This window comes from Nipponia nippon, unplaced genomic scaffold (genome assembly GCF_047370975.1).
Source record: "Nipponia nippon isolate SJK-2023a ecotype South Korea unplaced genomic scaffold, ASM4737097v1 scaffold_42, whole genome shotgun sequence".
Taxonomy (NCBI): Eukaryota; Metazoa; Chordata; class Aves; order Pelecaniformes; family Threskiornithidae; genus Nipponia; species Nipponia nippon.
The window spans coordinates 961,005-974,396 of record NW_028262361.1 but is presented as its reverse complement, the minus strand read 5'-3'; the positions used below and the strand labels follow the sequence as shown (position 1 = coordinate 974,396).

The 13,392-nt window shown below is 73.1% G+C and overlaps 1 protein-coding gene across 1 annotated transcript in view; it reads left to right on the top strand.

Annotated features, from left to right (window-relative positions):
• The window catches only part of LOC148052920 (adhesion G protein-coupled receptor L1-like), a 36,814-nt gene extending 25,291 nt beyond the window's left edge, over positions 1 to 11,523 (top strand). Inside the window, 13 exon segments of the mRNA XM_087778106.1 lie at positions 328 to 533; positions 2,199 to 2,369; positions 2,479 to 2,688; positions 4,052 to 4,272; positions 5,172 to 5,238; positions 5,604 to 5,695; positions 6,281 to 6,449; positions 6,883 to 7,011; positions 8,283 to 8,379; positions 8,987 to 9,115; positions 10,122 to 10,139; positions 11,001 to 11,205; positions 11,207 to 11,523. Coding sequence (XP_087634232.1) covers positions 328 to 533; positions 2,199 to 2,369; positions 2,479 to 2,688; positions 4,052 to 4,272; positions 5,172 to 5,238; positions 5,604 to 5,695; positions 6,281 to 6,449; positions 6,883 to 7,011; positions 8,283 to 8,379; positions 8,987 to 9,115; positions 10,122 to 10,139; positions 11,001 to 11,205; positions 11,207 to 11,522 — 2,030 coding nt within the window. The 3' untranslated portion in view covers position 11,523.
• The last annotated feature ends 1,869 nt before the right edge of the window (positions 11,524 to 13,392 follow it).

The window sequence follows — 13,392 nt, the reverse complement described above, 5'->3', positions numbered from 1 at the left end:
GGGGGTCTTAGGGGGCCGGGGGGTTTGAGGGGGTCCTGGGGAGGTTGGGGGCACTTTGGGGGTGTCAGTGGGTGTCGGGGTGGGGGAGTCACGGATCTCGAGAGGGACTGTGAGATTCTGGGGGGCTCCAGGGGGGTCGGGGTGCTTTGGGGGGTCTTTGGGGGTCCCAGGAGACCTCGGGGCTCTGGGGAGATTTGGGGGGATCAGGGGGGATCAGCAGGGTTTGGGGGGCTCCCGGGGCTCTGGGGGGGCCAGGGTGGATTTGGGGGGTGCGGGGGGGTTTTGGGGGGCCCAGGCAGGGCGGGCTCTGACAGGCGGCTCCCCCAGGGGTGGTGAAGGTGGTCTTCATCCTCTACAACAACCTGGGGCTCTTCCTCTCGACGGAGAACGCGACGGTGCGGCTGGGGGGGGAGGGGGGGGCCCGCGCCCCCCCCCTCGTCGTCAACTCCCAGGTCATCGCCGCCTCCATCAACAAGGAGTCCAGCCGCGTCTTCCTGATGGACCCCGTCGTCTTCACCCTGCCCCACCTCGAGGTGGGACCCCCGGGACCCCCTGGGAGCTCCCTTGGGACCCCCACGCTGCCCCAGGGACCCCACTGCCACCCCCTGGGATCCCTGAGACCCTCACCCACCCCCTGGGACCCCACCCAGCTCTGGGGACCCCCCAGAGACCCCCACCCACCCCCTGGGACACCCTGGGACCCCACCCAGCTCTGGGGACCCCCCAGAGACACCCACCCACCCCTTGGGACCCCCTGGGACCCCCACCCAGCTCTAGAGACCTCCCCAGAGACCCCCACCCACCCCCCGGGACCCCCTGGGACCCCACCCAGCTCTGGGGGCCCCCACCCACCGCCTGGGACACCCTGGGACCCCCACCCAGCTCTGGAGACCTCCCCAGAGACACCCACCCACCCCTTGGGACCCCCTGGGACCCCACCCAGCTCTGGAGACCCCCCAGAGACACCCACCCACCCCCTGGGGCCCCCACCCAGCTCTGGAGACCCCCAGAGACCCCCACCCACTCCCTGGGACACCCTGGGACCCCACCCAGCTCTGGGGACCTCCCAGAGACCCCCACCCACCCCCCAGGACCCCCTGGGGCCCCCACCCAGCTCTGGGGACCCCACTGGGACCCCCTGTGGTCCCCGAGACCCTCACCCACCCCCTGGGCTACCCCCAGGGCCCCGCCAAACCCCAGGCACCCCCTCCCACCCCCAGGGACCCCACTGGGAGCCCCTGTGAGCCTCGAGACCCTCACCCACCCCCTGGGATCTCCGCAGGGACCCCCCCAAACCCCAGGGACCCCACTGGGAGCCCCTGTGATCCCTGAGACCCCCACCCACCCCCTGGAACCTTCCCAGGGAGCCCCCGGACCCCCCGGGACCCCCTGGGATCTCCCCAGGGCCCTCCACCCACCCCCAGTGACCCCCTGGGACCCCCCCAAGCCCCGGGACCCCACTGGGAGCCCCTGTGATCCCCGAGACCCCCACCCACCCCCTGGGATCTCCCCAGGGACCCCCCCAAACCCCAGGGACCCCACTGGGACCCCCTGTGATCCCTGAGACCCTCACCCACCCCCTGGGATCTCCCCAGGGACCCCACTGGGAGCCCCTGTGATCCCCGAGACCCCCACCCACCCCCTGGGATCCCCCCAGGGACCCCCAAACCCCAGGGACCCCACTGGGAGCCCCTGTGATCCCCGAGACCCCCACCCACCCCCTGGGATCTCCCCAGGGACCCCCCAAACCCCAGGGACCCCACTGGGAGCCCCTGTGAGCCTCGAGACCCTCACCCACCCCCTGGGATCCCCCCAGGGACCCCCCAAACCCCAGGGACCCCACTGGGAGCCCCTGTGGTCCCTGAGACCCCCACCCACCCCCTGGGATCTTCCCAGGGACCCCCCAAACCCCAGGGACCCCACTGGGAGCCCCTGTGATCCCTGAGACCCCCACCCACCCCCTGGGATCTTCCCAGGGACCCCCCCAAACCCCAGGGACCCCACTGGGAGCCCCTGTGATCCCTGAGACCCTCACCCACCCCCTGGGATCTCCGCAGGGACCCCACTGGGAGCCCCTGTGATCCCCGAGACCCTCACCCACCCCCTGGGATCCCCCCAGGGACCCCCTGAGATCACCCCAGACCCCCCCCCCCCAACCCCAGGGACCCCCCTCAAACACCCCCCTCTCCCCCCGCCAGGCCAAGAACCATTTCAACGCCAACTGCTCCTTCTGGAACTACTCGGAGCGGTCGATGACGGGGCACTGGTCGACGCAGGGCTGCCGCCTGCTCGACACCAACGCCACCCACACCTCCTGCGCCTGCAGCCACCTCACCAACTTCGCCGTCCTCATGGCGCACCGCGAGAGCGTGAGCTGGGGGACGGAACCGCCGCCTTGGGGACACCCTGAAAAGAGCCGGGGGTGACGCCTGCGCCTCTCCGCGGTCCTTTATTTTTATTTTTTTTTGGGGGGGGCAGTACCAGGGGCGGCTGAACGAGGTGCTGCTGTCCGTCATCTCCTGGGTGGGCATCGTGGTGGCCCTGGTCTGTTTGGGCGTCTGCATCTCGGCCTTCTGCTGCCTGCGGGGGCTGCCCTCCGACCGCACCACCATCCACAAGAACCTCTGCATCAGCCTCTTCCTCGCCGAGCTCGTCTTCCTCGTCGGCATCGATAAGACTCAGTACCAGGTCTGGGGGGGAGGGAGGGGGCTCCTGGGACCCCCCACGGGATGTCCCACGGCACCCCTGGGGCCCCCACGGCACCTCTGGGACCCCCCTGGGACCCCCACAGCCCCCCTGGGACCCCCTGCTCCACCCACGGCACCCCCGGGGCCCCCACGGCACCTCTGGGACCCCCACAGCCCCCCTGGGACCTCCTGCTCCCCCCACGGCACCCCTGGGGCCCCCACAGCACCCCTGGGACCCCCTGGGACCTCCCGGGACCCCCACAGCACCCCTGGGATGCCCTGCTCCACCCACGGCACCCCTGGGGCCCCCACAGCACCCCTGGGATGTCCCACAGCACCCCTGGGACCCCCTGCGACCCCCCTGGGACCCCCTGCCCCACCCACAGCACCCCTGGACCCCCTGTAACCCCTCTGGGACCCCTTGCACCCCCCACAGCACCCCTGGGGCCCCCACAGCACCCCTGGGATGTCCCATAACCCCCCTGGGACCCCCTGTGCCACCCATGGGACCCCTGGGATCCCCTGCAGCACCCCTGGGACCCTCTGAAACCCCCATGGGACCCCTGGGGCCCCCACAGCCCCCCTGGGACCCCCTGTGCCACCCATGGCACCCCCGGGACCCCCACAACACCCCTGGGGCCTTCTGTGGCACCCTAGGGACCCCCTGCAACCCCTGGGGACCCCCACAGCACCCCGGGGACCCTCCGGTGCACCCCAGGGACATCCACAGCACCCCAAGGACCCCCGTCCCTGCAGGTGGCCTCCCCCACTGTCACGGGGTCCCCTCGCTGTCCCTGTCCTCACGCTGTCCCCGTCCCCATGGGTGGCCTGCCCCCTCACTGCAGGGTCCCCTCGCTGTCCTGCCCCCCCCCGTGTCCCCCCTGTCCCCACCACGCTGTCCCCGTCCCCGCAGGTGGCCTGCCCCATCTTTGCGGGGTCCCCTTGCCGTCCTGTCCCCCCTGTCCCCACCATGCTGTCCCCGTCCCCGCAGGTGGCCTGCCCCCTCACTGCGGGGTCCCCTCACTGTCCTGTCCCTCCTGTGTCCCCACGCTGTCCCTGTCCCCGCAGGTGGCCTGCCCCCTCACTGCGGGGTCCCCTTGCCATCCCTGTCCCCACGCTGTCCCCATCCCTGCAGGTGGCCTGCCCCCTCACTGCGGCATCCCCTCGCTGTCCCCCCTGTCCCCACCACGCTGTCCCCGTCCCCGCAGGTGGCCTGCCCCCTCACTGCGGCGTCCCCTCCCTGTTCTGTCCCCCCTGTCCCCACCACGCTGTCCCCGTCCCCGCAGGTGGCCTGCCCCCTCACTGCGGCGTCCCCTCCCTGTTCTGTCCCCCCTGTCCCCACCACGCTGTCCCCGTCCCCGCAGGTGGCCTGCCCCATCTTCGCAGGGCTGCTGCACTACTTCTTCCTGGCCTCCTTCTCCTGGCTGTGCCTGGAGGGCGTCCACCTCTACCTGCTGCTGCTCGAGGTCTTCGAGAGCGACCTCTCCCGCCGCAAGTACTACTACGCCGGCGGCTACTGCTTCCCCGCCGTCGTGGTGGCCGTGGCCGCCGCCGTCGACCACCGCAGCTACGGCACCGACCAGGCGTGAGTGGGGGGCGGGGCCTGAGCCCTGGGGGCGGGGCTTGAACCCCTGGGGGCGGGGCTTCCCCCCCACTGTCATGGGGGTGGTGGGTGATGTTGGGGGCACTGGCCGGGGGGGGGGGGGGGCTTAGGGGCGGGGCCTGAGCTGGAGGGGTGGGGCTTGGTGCCTGGGGGTGGGGTCTAAGCCTGGAGCCTGAGCTGGAGGGGTGGGGCTTGGTGCCTGGGGGTGGGGCCTGGGCCATAGGGGTGGGGTCTGAGCCTGGAGCCTGAGCCATAGGGGTGGGGCCTGGGCCATAGGGGTGGGGCCTGGGTGGGGTCTGGGCCATGGGGGTGGGGTCTGAGCCCTGGGGGTGGGGTCTGAGTTGTAGGGGCGGGGCCTGGTGCCTGGGGGCGGGGTCTGGGCCATAGGGGTGGGGCCTGGGGATTGGATCTGAGCCATAGGGGTGGGGCCTGAACCATGGGGTGGGGCCTGGGGGCAGGATCTGAGCCCTGGGGGCGGGATCTGAGCCCTGGGGGCGGGGCCTGAACACAGGGATGGGGTCTGAGCAACAGGGGTGGGGCCTGGAGGTGGAGTCTGAGCCATGGGGTGGGGCCTGAGCCCTGGGGTGTGACCTGGGGGCGGGGCCTGAGCCCTGGGGGCAGGACTTTCCCTGATGTTGTGGTTGTGGCTGCTGTTCTTGACACTGCTGGGGGCGGGGCTTGGGAGAGGAGCCTGAGTCCTGGAGGCGGGGCTTGGTCCCTGGGGTGGAACCTCAGCCTTGGGGGTGGAGCCTGGCCCTGGGGGTGGGGTCTGGACTGTGGGCGTGGTCTTATCAAGCCCTGGGGGTGGGGTCTAGTCCCTGGGGGAGTGGCCTCCCCAGCCAGAGAGGGGCGTGGCTCCCTGACACCCCACCCACCCCCAGGTGCTGGCTGCGTGTGGACAACTACTTCATCTGGAGCTTCATCGGCCCCGTGGCCTTCGTCATCCTGGTCAGGGGGGGCTCGGGGTGCTGGGGGTCCCGCCGAGGGGCGGGGGGTGCTGGGGGGCCAGGGGTGCCCATGGAGGGTGCTGGGGGGAAAGCTGGGGGGTCCCCCTGTGGGGCTGGGGGTGCTGGGGGGTCCCCACTGTGGGGCAATGGGTGCTGGGGGTCCCACCAAGGGGTCCTACCAAGTGGTAAGGGGTGCTGGGGGTCCCAGTATGGGGTGGTGGGTGCTGGGGGGCCAGGGGTGCCCATGGAGGGTGCTGGGGGAAAGCTGGGGGTCTCACCAAGGGGCTGGGGGTGCTGGGGGTCCCACCATGGGGCAGGGGGCCGCGCCGTGGGGCGGTGGCGGGGCGCTGAGGGCCGTCCCCGCAGGTGACGCTGGTGTTCCTGCTGGTGACGCTGCACAAGATGGTGCGCAGCTCCGCCGCCCTCAAGCCCGACTCCAGCCGCCTCGACAGCATCAAGTGAGGCCCCGAAACAGGGGGGGACCCCAAAACTGGGACCCCAGAAAAGGACCCCAGGAGCCACCCTCCCCAATGAGGAAGGGTCCCCGAAACTGGGACCCCCCCCGAGGCTCCAAAACAGGGACGGACACCCCAAAACCCACAGCACCCCGGAATGGGGAGAGAGCCCCCAAAATTGGGGCTCCCCCTGGGACCCCAAAACCCAGACAAGACCCTCCTGTCTCCCCCAGACCCTGTGGCCCCCCAGATCGTGGGTGCTGGGGGTCCTGTGCCCCCCAGTCTATGGGTGCTGGGAGTCCTTGATCCCCTGTGGCCCCCTGATCATGGGTGCTGGGGGTCCTGTGCCCCCAACCCCCCCAGATCGTGGGTGCCAGGGGTCCCTGACCCCCCATGTCCCCAGATTGTGGGTGCTGGGGGTCCTGTGCCCCCCAGTTCATGGGTGCTGGGGGTCCCTGTGCCCCCAACCCCCCCAGATCGTGGGTGCCAGGGGTCCCTGACCCCCCATGTCCCCAGATTGTGTTGCTGGGGGTCCTGTGTCCCCCTGATCATGGGTGCTGGGGGTCCCTGACCCCCGGTGTCCCCCAGGTCGTGGGCGCTGGGGGCCATCGCGCTGCTGCTGCTGCTGGGGCTGACCTGGGCCTTCGGCCTCCTCTTCGTCACCCGGGAGTCGGTGCTGACGGCCTCGCTCTTCACCGCCTGCAACGCCCTGCAGGGCACCTTCATCTTCGTTTTCCACTGCGCCCTCCAGAAAAAGGTGGGGGGAGGGGGCACCCAAGGGTGGGGGGCACCTAAGGGTGGGGGGCACCCAGGGTTGGCGGCGTGGGGTAGGGGGTTGATGCGGGGCATCTTCATCTTCCTCTGAGCCCTCTGGTACAAGGGGTTGGGGGGCACCCAGGGGTGGGGGGCACCCTGGGGACCGCCCCAGGGTGGGGGGATCTGGGGGTGGGGGGTCCCAGGGGAATGGGGAGGCCCTGGGTGGGGGGACACTGGGGACGGGGGTCCCAGGGGAATGGGGGGGCTCTGGGGGGGGGTCCCAGGGATGTGGAGGCTCTGGGTGGGGGGGGTGACCCTTGGGGGGGTCCCAGGGTTGGGGGAGTGAGGGAGTTGGGGTCCCCAGGGTGGGGGATGTCCCCAAGGAGGGGGTCCCCGGGGTGCTGCCCCCCCTCACGCCCCCTGCGCCCCCCCAGGTGCACCGGGAGCTGAGCAAGTGCCTGCGGCACACATCCTGCTGCCTGCGCAGCCCCCCCGGCACCACCCTGGGTGCCCTCAAGACCTCGGCCATCCGCACCAACACCCGCTACTACACCGGCACCCAGGTGGGACCCCCGCAGCACCCCCACACCCCCCATGGCACCCCCAGAGCGCCCCAGAGCCCTCTCAGTGCCCCAGACCCCTCCATGGCACCCACAGAGCCCCCACAGAGCCCCCCATGGCACCCACAGAGCCCGCCCAGCACCCCCAGAGCCCTCCATGGCATGCACAGAGCCCCCCCAGACTCCCCCATGGCACCCCCAGAGCCCCCTCAGTGCCCCAGACCCCCCCATGGCACCCACAGAGCCCCCACAGAGCCCCCCATGGCACCCACAGAGCCCCCCCAGACTGCCCCATGGCACCCCCAGAGCCCCCTCAGTGCCTCAGACCCCCCATGGCACCCACAGAGCCCCCTGACACCCCCAGACCCCCCCATGGCACCCACAGAGCCCCCCACAGAGCCCCCCATGGCACCCCCAGAGCCTCCTCAGTGCCCCAGAACCCCCTGGCACCCCCAGAGCCCCCTGGCACCCACCCATCGCACCCCTAGACCCCCCCAGAGCCCCTCCAGCACCCCCAGATCCCCCCAGCACCCCCCAGACCCTTCTGGCACCCCCTAGACCCCCTCCATGGCACCCTTGGCACCCCCAGACGCCCCATGGCACCCCCAGAACCTCCCCAGACCCCCTGGATCCCCCCAGCACCCCCAGATCCCCCCCGGCACCCCCTGTACCCTTCCGGCACCCCCCAGCACCCCCAGACCCCCCATGGCACCCCCAGAGACCCCCAGAGTCCCCCGGCACCCCCAGACCCCCCCATGGCACCCCCAGAGCCCCCTCAGTGCCCCAGAACCCCCCCAGATCCCCTTCAGCACCCCCAGATCCCCACCCCTTTGGCACCCCCCAGACTCACCCCAGTCCCTCCCAGCCCCCCCAGAACCCCCTGGAGCCCCCCAGCACCCCCCAGACTCCCCTCAGCACCCCCAGACCCCCCCAGCACCCCTGGCACCCCTAGATACCCTCCCCCATGGGTGACACTTCCCTGGGGTGCGGGCGATGGACGTGGGGGCTCTGGGGCAGGGGGTGCCTAAGGGTGGGGGGTCCCGGGGCTCTGGGTGACCCCCACCCATTGTGGGGTGGCCCATGGGGTGCCCGGGGTGGGGGGAGCTGGGGGGTGACAGGGTGGGGGTCCCCAGGAGGGGAGGGGGTCCCCAGTAGTGATGGGCCTTGGGGACAACGGGGTCCAGGGGGGTGACAGGACCCCGGGGGCGATGGGGACCCCAGGGTGGGGGGTCCCTGGGGGGTTCCCGGGGGTCCCAGCTGCGCCCCGTCCCCAGAGCCGGATCCGGAGGATGTGGAACGACACCGTGCGGAAGCAGACGGAGTCCAGCTTCATGGCGGGGGACCTGAACAGCACCCCCACCCTCAACCGAGGTGAGACCCCCCCCGGGGACCCCCCCGGGACCCCACCCCTGCCCTCAGCCCAGCTGGGACCCCCAAGGACCCCCCTGGGGACCTCCCCAGGACCCCACCCCTGCCCTCAGCCCAGCTGGGACCCCCGGGGACCCCCGGGACCCCCACCCTTAACCCAGGTGAGACGCTGGGACCCCCCCAACCAAGGGGAAACACCCCTCGGATCCCCCTGGGACCCCCAGCCCAAGGCGAGACCCCCCAGGACTCCCCCGGGACCCCCTGGGACCCCCAGACCCCCCTCAGACCCCTTTGGGACCCCCCAGACCCCTCAGGACCCCCCAGACACCCTGGGACCCCCTGGGATCCTTCAGACCCCTCCAGGACACCCATGGGACCCCCTGAGACCCCTCTAGACCCCCCTGGGACCCCTAGAACCCCCCTGGGATCCCCCAGACCCCTCGGGGACACCCTTGGGACCCCCTGAGCCCCCTCTAGACCCCCTGGGACCCCTAGAACCCCCCTGGGATCCCCCAGACCCCTTGGGGACACCCTTGGGACCCCCTGAGACCCCTCTAGGCCCCCCCCGGACCCCCCCCGGCGGGTGCTGGCCCCCCCCCCCTTCCCGCAGGGACGATGGGGAACCATCTGCTGCCCAACCCGGTGCTGCAGCCGCGGGGGGGCTCCAGCCCCTACAACACCCTCATCGCCGAGTCGGTGGGCTTCGCCCCCGCCTCGCCCCCCGCCTTCACCTCCCCAGGTGGGTACGGGGGGCGCCCGGCCCCCCAAACCGCCCCCGGGACCCCCCACAGCCCCCCCCCCCCCCGGCCTTCACCTCCCCAGGTGGGTACGGGGGTGCCCGGCCCCCCCAAACCACCCCCGGGACCCCCCACAGCCCCCCCCCCCCCATCCCCAGGTGGGTACGGGGGCGCCCGGCCCCCCCAAACCACCCCCAGGACCCCCCACAGCCCCCCCCGCCCTTCACCTCCCCAGGTGGGTACGGGGGCGCCCGGCCCCCCCAAACCGCCCCCGGGACCCCCCACAGCCCCCCCCTTCACATCCCCAGGGGGGTATGGGGGTGTTTAGGGGGTCCTGGACCCCCTGTGCCCCCCCGTGTCCCCCCCAATTTCAGCTCCCCAGGTGGGTACAGGGGGCACATGGCCCCCCCAAACCCCCCATAGCCCCCCCTCCCCTGTTCACCTCCCCAGGGGGTACGGGGGGTGCCCGGCCCCCCAAACCGCCCCCGGGACCCCCCAACCCCCCCAAAGCCCCCCCCCCCCCTGTTCACCTCCCCAGGTGGGTATGGGGGGGCCTGACCCCCCAAACTCCCCCTATGCCCCCCCAAACCCCCCAGGACCCCCCACAGCCCCACACCCCCTCCTTCCACTCCCCAGGTGGGTTTGGGGGGTCCTGGCCCCGGCCCCCCCCCCAGTACCCCCGATTTCAGCTCCCCAGTTTGGTACCGGGGGAGCACCCCCAAAAGTACCCCCACCTTCACCTCCCCAGGGAGATATGGGGGTGCGGACCCCCCAACCCCCCCGTGCCCCCCACATCCCCCACTGTCCCCCCTTTCACCTCCCCACATGGGTGACGGGGAAAGGAGCCCCCCAGTACCCCAAATCCCCCCCCCCATCTCCCCAATCACCCCCACCCCCCCCCCCCTGGGGCTGGGGGGGGCCGGGGGGGAGGGGGGGGGGGGGCGGGGGGGGGGGGTTGGGGGGCTGGGGGGGTCACGGCCCCTCCCTAACGGCCACCTCTGTCCCCAGGGAGCTTCCGCGAGACCAGTAAGTGCCCCCCATGTCTGTGCCCCCCGTGTCCCCCCACACCCCCCGTGCCCCCCAATGACTCCTGTGCCCCCCAAGCCCCCCCATGTCCCCCCGTGTCCCCCCACACCCCCCTGTGCCCCCCCAAGGCCCCCCATTCCCCTTCTGTCCCCCCCCCGTGCCCCCCCAGGCCCCTCGCCCCCCACCTGCGCCCCCCACTCTTGTACCCCTGAGCCCCCCGTGCCCCCTGATGCCCCCCCATATCTCCCGTGCCCCCCCAGTCCCCTTGCCCCCCCTTGTACCCCCATTCCCCCCCGTGTCCCCCTGTGCCCCCCCAGGCCCCCCAATCCCCTCGCACCCCCTCACCCCCACCCGCCCCCCCGTGCCCCCCAAGCCCCCCAGTCCCCCCGTGCCCCCCTGCCGCTGACGCCCCCTCCCCACAGAAGCCCCCCGATCCCCTCGTCCCCCCCCGTGCCCCCATTCCCCCCACGCCCCCCGCCGCTGCCACCCCCTCCCCGCAGAGCCCCCCCGCGCCCCCCCCTCCCCTTGTCCCCCCGCGCCCCCCCGCCGCTGACGCCCCCTCCCCGCAGAGCCCCCCCGCGCCCCCCGCTCCCCTTGTCCCCCCGCGCCCCCCCGCCACTGCCACCCCCTCCCCGCAGAGCCCCCCGCGCCCCCCGATCCCCTCGTCCCCCCGTGCCCCCCCGCCGCTGCCACCCCCTCCCCGCAGAGCCCCCCGCGCCCCCCTGCCGCTGACGCCCCCTCCCCGCAGAGCCCCCCGCGCCCCCCGATCCCCTCGTCCCCCCGTGCCCCCCCGCCGCTGCCACCCCCTCCCCGCAGAGCCCCCCCGCGCCCCCCCCCGCCGCTGACGCCCCCTCCCCGCAGAGCCCCCCCCGGGCGGCCCCCGCGACCCGCCGGAGCCTCTGCCCCTCAACGGCAACTTCAACAACAGCTACAGCCTGCGGGGGGGCCCCGAGGGCGGGGGGGGGGGGCCCCCCGACCCCCGCCGCGGCCCCCCGGACCCCGCCGCCCTGGAGAAGATGATCATCTCCGAGCTGGTGCACAGCAACCTGCGGGGGGGCCCCGCCGAGCCCCCCCGGCGCCCCCGAGCTGGGACTCCTCTACCAGGAGCTGGCGCGAGGCCAGGGGGGCTGGGCCCCCCGAGCCCCCCGCGACCCCCGCCACCCCCCGCCCCCGCCCCCGCCGCCCCGCCCCCCCCCCCCTCCCCCGCGACACGGCCTATCCCGACAGCAGCCCCGAGCTGCCCCCCCCGCCCCCCCCTCCCTGGGGGGGCCCCCCCGCGCCCCCCCCCCCGCCCGCCGCCACAGCCCCGAGGCCTTCGGGGGCGGCGAGGGGCCGGGGGGGGCCGAGCCCGACGGGCAGATGCAGCTGGTCACCAGCCTCTGAGCCCCCCTCGCACGGGGACCCCGCCTCGCACGAGGACCCGGCTTCGCACGAGGACCCGGCCACGAGCAAAGACCCGGCCTCGCACGAGGACCCGGCCTCGCACGGGGACCCGGCCACGAGCAAAGACCCGGCCTCGCACGAGGACCCGGCCTCGCACGGGGACCCGGCCACGAGCAAAGACCCTGCCTCGCACGAGGATCCGGCCTCGCACGAGGATCCGGCCTCGCACGAGGAGCCCGACTCACGCAAGGAGCCGGCTTCGCGCGAGGGCTCGGCTTTGCACGGGGCGCCGGTCTCGCCCGGGGGTTTCACTTCGCACGGGGACTCAGCCTCGCACGTCGTCCTCACCTCGCACGGGGACCCGGCCTCGCACGGGGACCCGGCCTCGCACGAGCGCCCAACCTCATCTGGAGACCCAGCTTTGCACGAGGAGCCGGCCTCGCACGAGGGCCCGGCCTCACCCAGAGACCCCGCTTTGCACGAGGACCTGCCGTCGCACGAGGACCTGCCCTCACACGTCACCCTGGCCTCGCACGTGGACACGGCCTCGCACGAGGAGCCGGCCTCGCACGTGGACACGGCCTTGCACGAGGACCTGGCCTTGCACGAGGACACGGCCTTGCACGAGGACGCAGCCTCGCACGAGGGCACCCCCCCTGCCCACCCCCAGCCGGACCCGGGCCCCTCGTGCCCCCTCCCCGTGTCGACACGAGGGTCCTCGTGCCCCCCACCCCGGACATGGGGGGGCCCCCCCCCGAGCGCGGGGGTTTTGGGGAGGGGGCACGGCCGGAGCTGGGGGGCTGCTGGCCCCATGGGGGGGGGGGGGCCCCCACCAAAAGCCATCCGGGGGGGCCCCCTGTCCTTGGCAGCAGCGAGACAGGGTGGGGGGGGGGCTGACCCCCCCAAACTGAGGGGGCCCCCCCCAAAACGGGGGGCCCCCCCCGGCCGACACGGTTGTTGCCAACCCCCCCCCCCCAAAAGAGACACATTTTCCTTGTAATATAGATGTAAATGGACCAGCCCCCCGGGGAAACTGAGGCACGGGGGGGGCCCCCCAAACTGCCCCCCCCCGGGGTCCCCCCCCCCCCAAAGCGGGGCCCCCCCTGGAAGCACAAGCGCCGCCCCCCCCCCCCAGCTTGGGGGGGCCTCGCCGCGCTGTACATGGGGGGGGGGGGGGGGGCCCGGGATGACCCCCAAAAATGGGGGGGGTGAAGGGTTGGGGACCCCCTGCAGTCTGGGAAATCCCCCCTGTCGAGTTTTGGGGACCCCCCGAGTTTTGGGGACCCACCCAGACTCTGGGGAGCCCCCTGGCTCTGGGACCCCCTGGAATTTGGGGATCCCCCCAGTATTTAGGGCCCCCCTATATTTTGGGGATCCCCTCTGGGATCTGGGGACCCCCCCAAGTTTTGGGGACCCCCCGGGGTTTGGGGGACCCCCCAGGGCTTGGGGGCCACCTTCGGGGTCTGGCCCCCCCCCCCCAGAATTTGGGGACCTCCCCAGTATTTGGGGGCCCCCCAGGTTTTGGGGAACCCTGAGAGTTTGGGGGTGCCCCCCCATTTTTGGGGACCCCCCAGGGTCTGGAGACCCCCCAGGTTTGGGGGGACACCCCAGGGCTTGGGGACCCCCCCCAGTATTTAGGGACCCCATATTTTGGGGACCCCCCAGGGCATTGGGGACCCCCCCCAAATTTTGGGGGCCCCCCCAAGCTCCCGGTCGGGGGGGGCACATGGGGGTTTTGGGGTGCCCCTCCCCCCTTTAGTGCGGACCCCAAATTTGGGGTGGGGGGAGGGTCCCCCCTCCCCCCCCCCCATCTTGGGGTTCCCCCCTCCCCCCCCGGGTTTGGGGGGGCCCCTTCCCCTCCCCCCCCCCC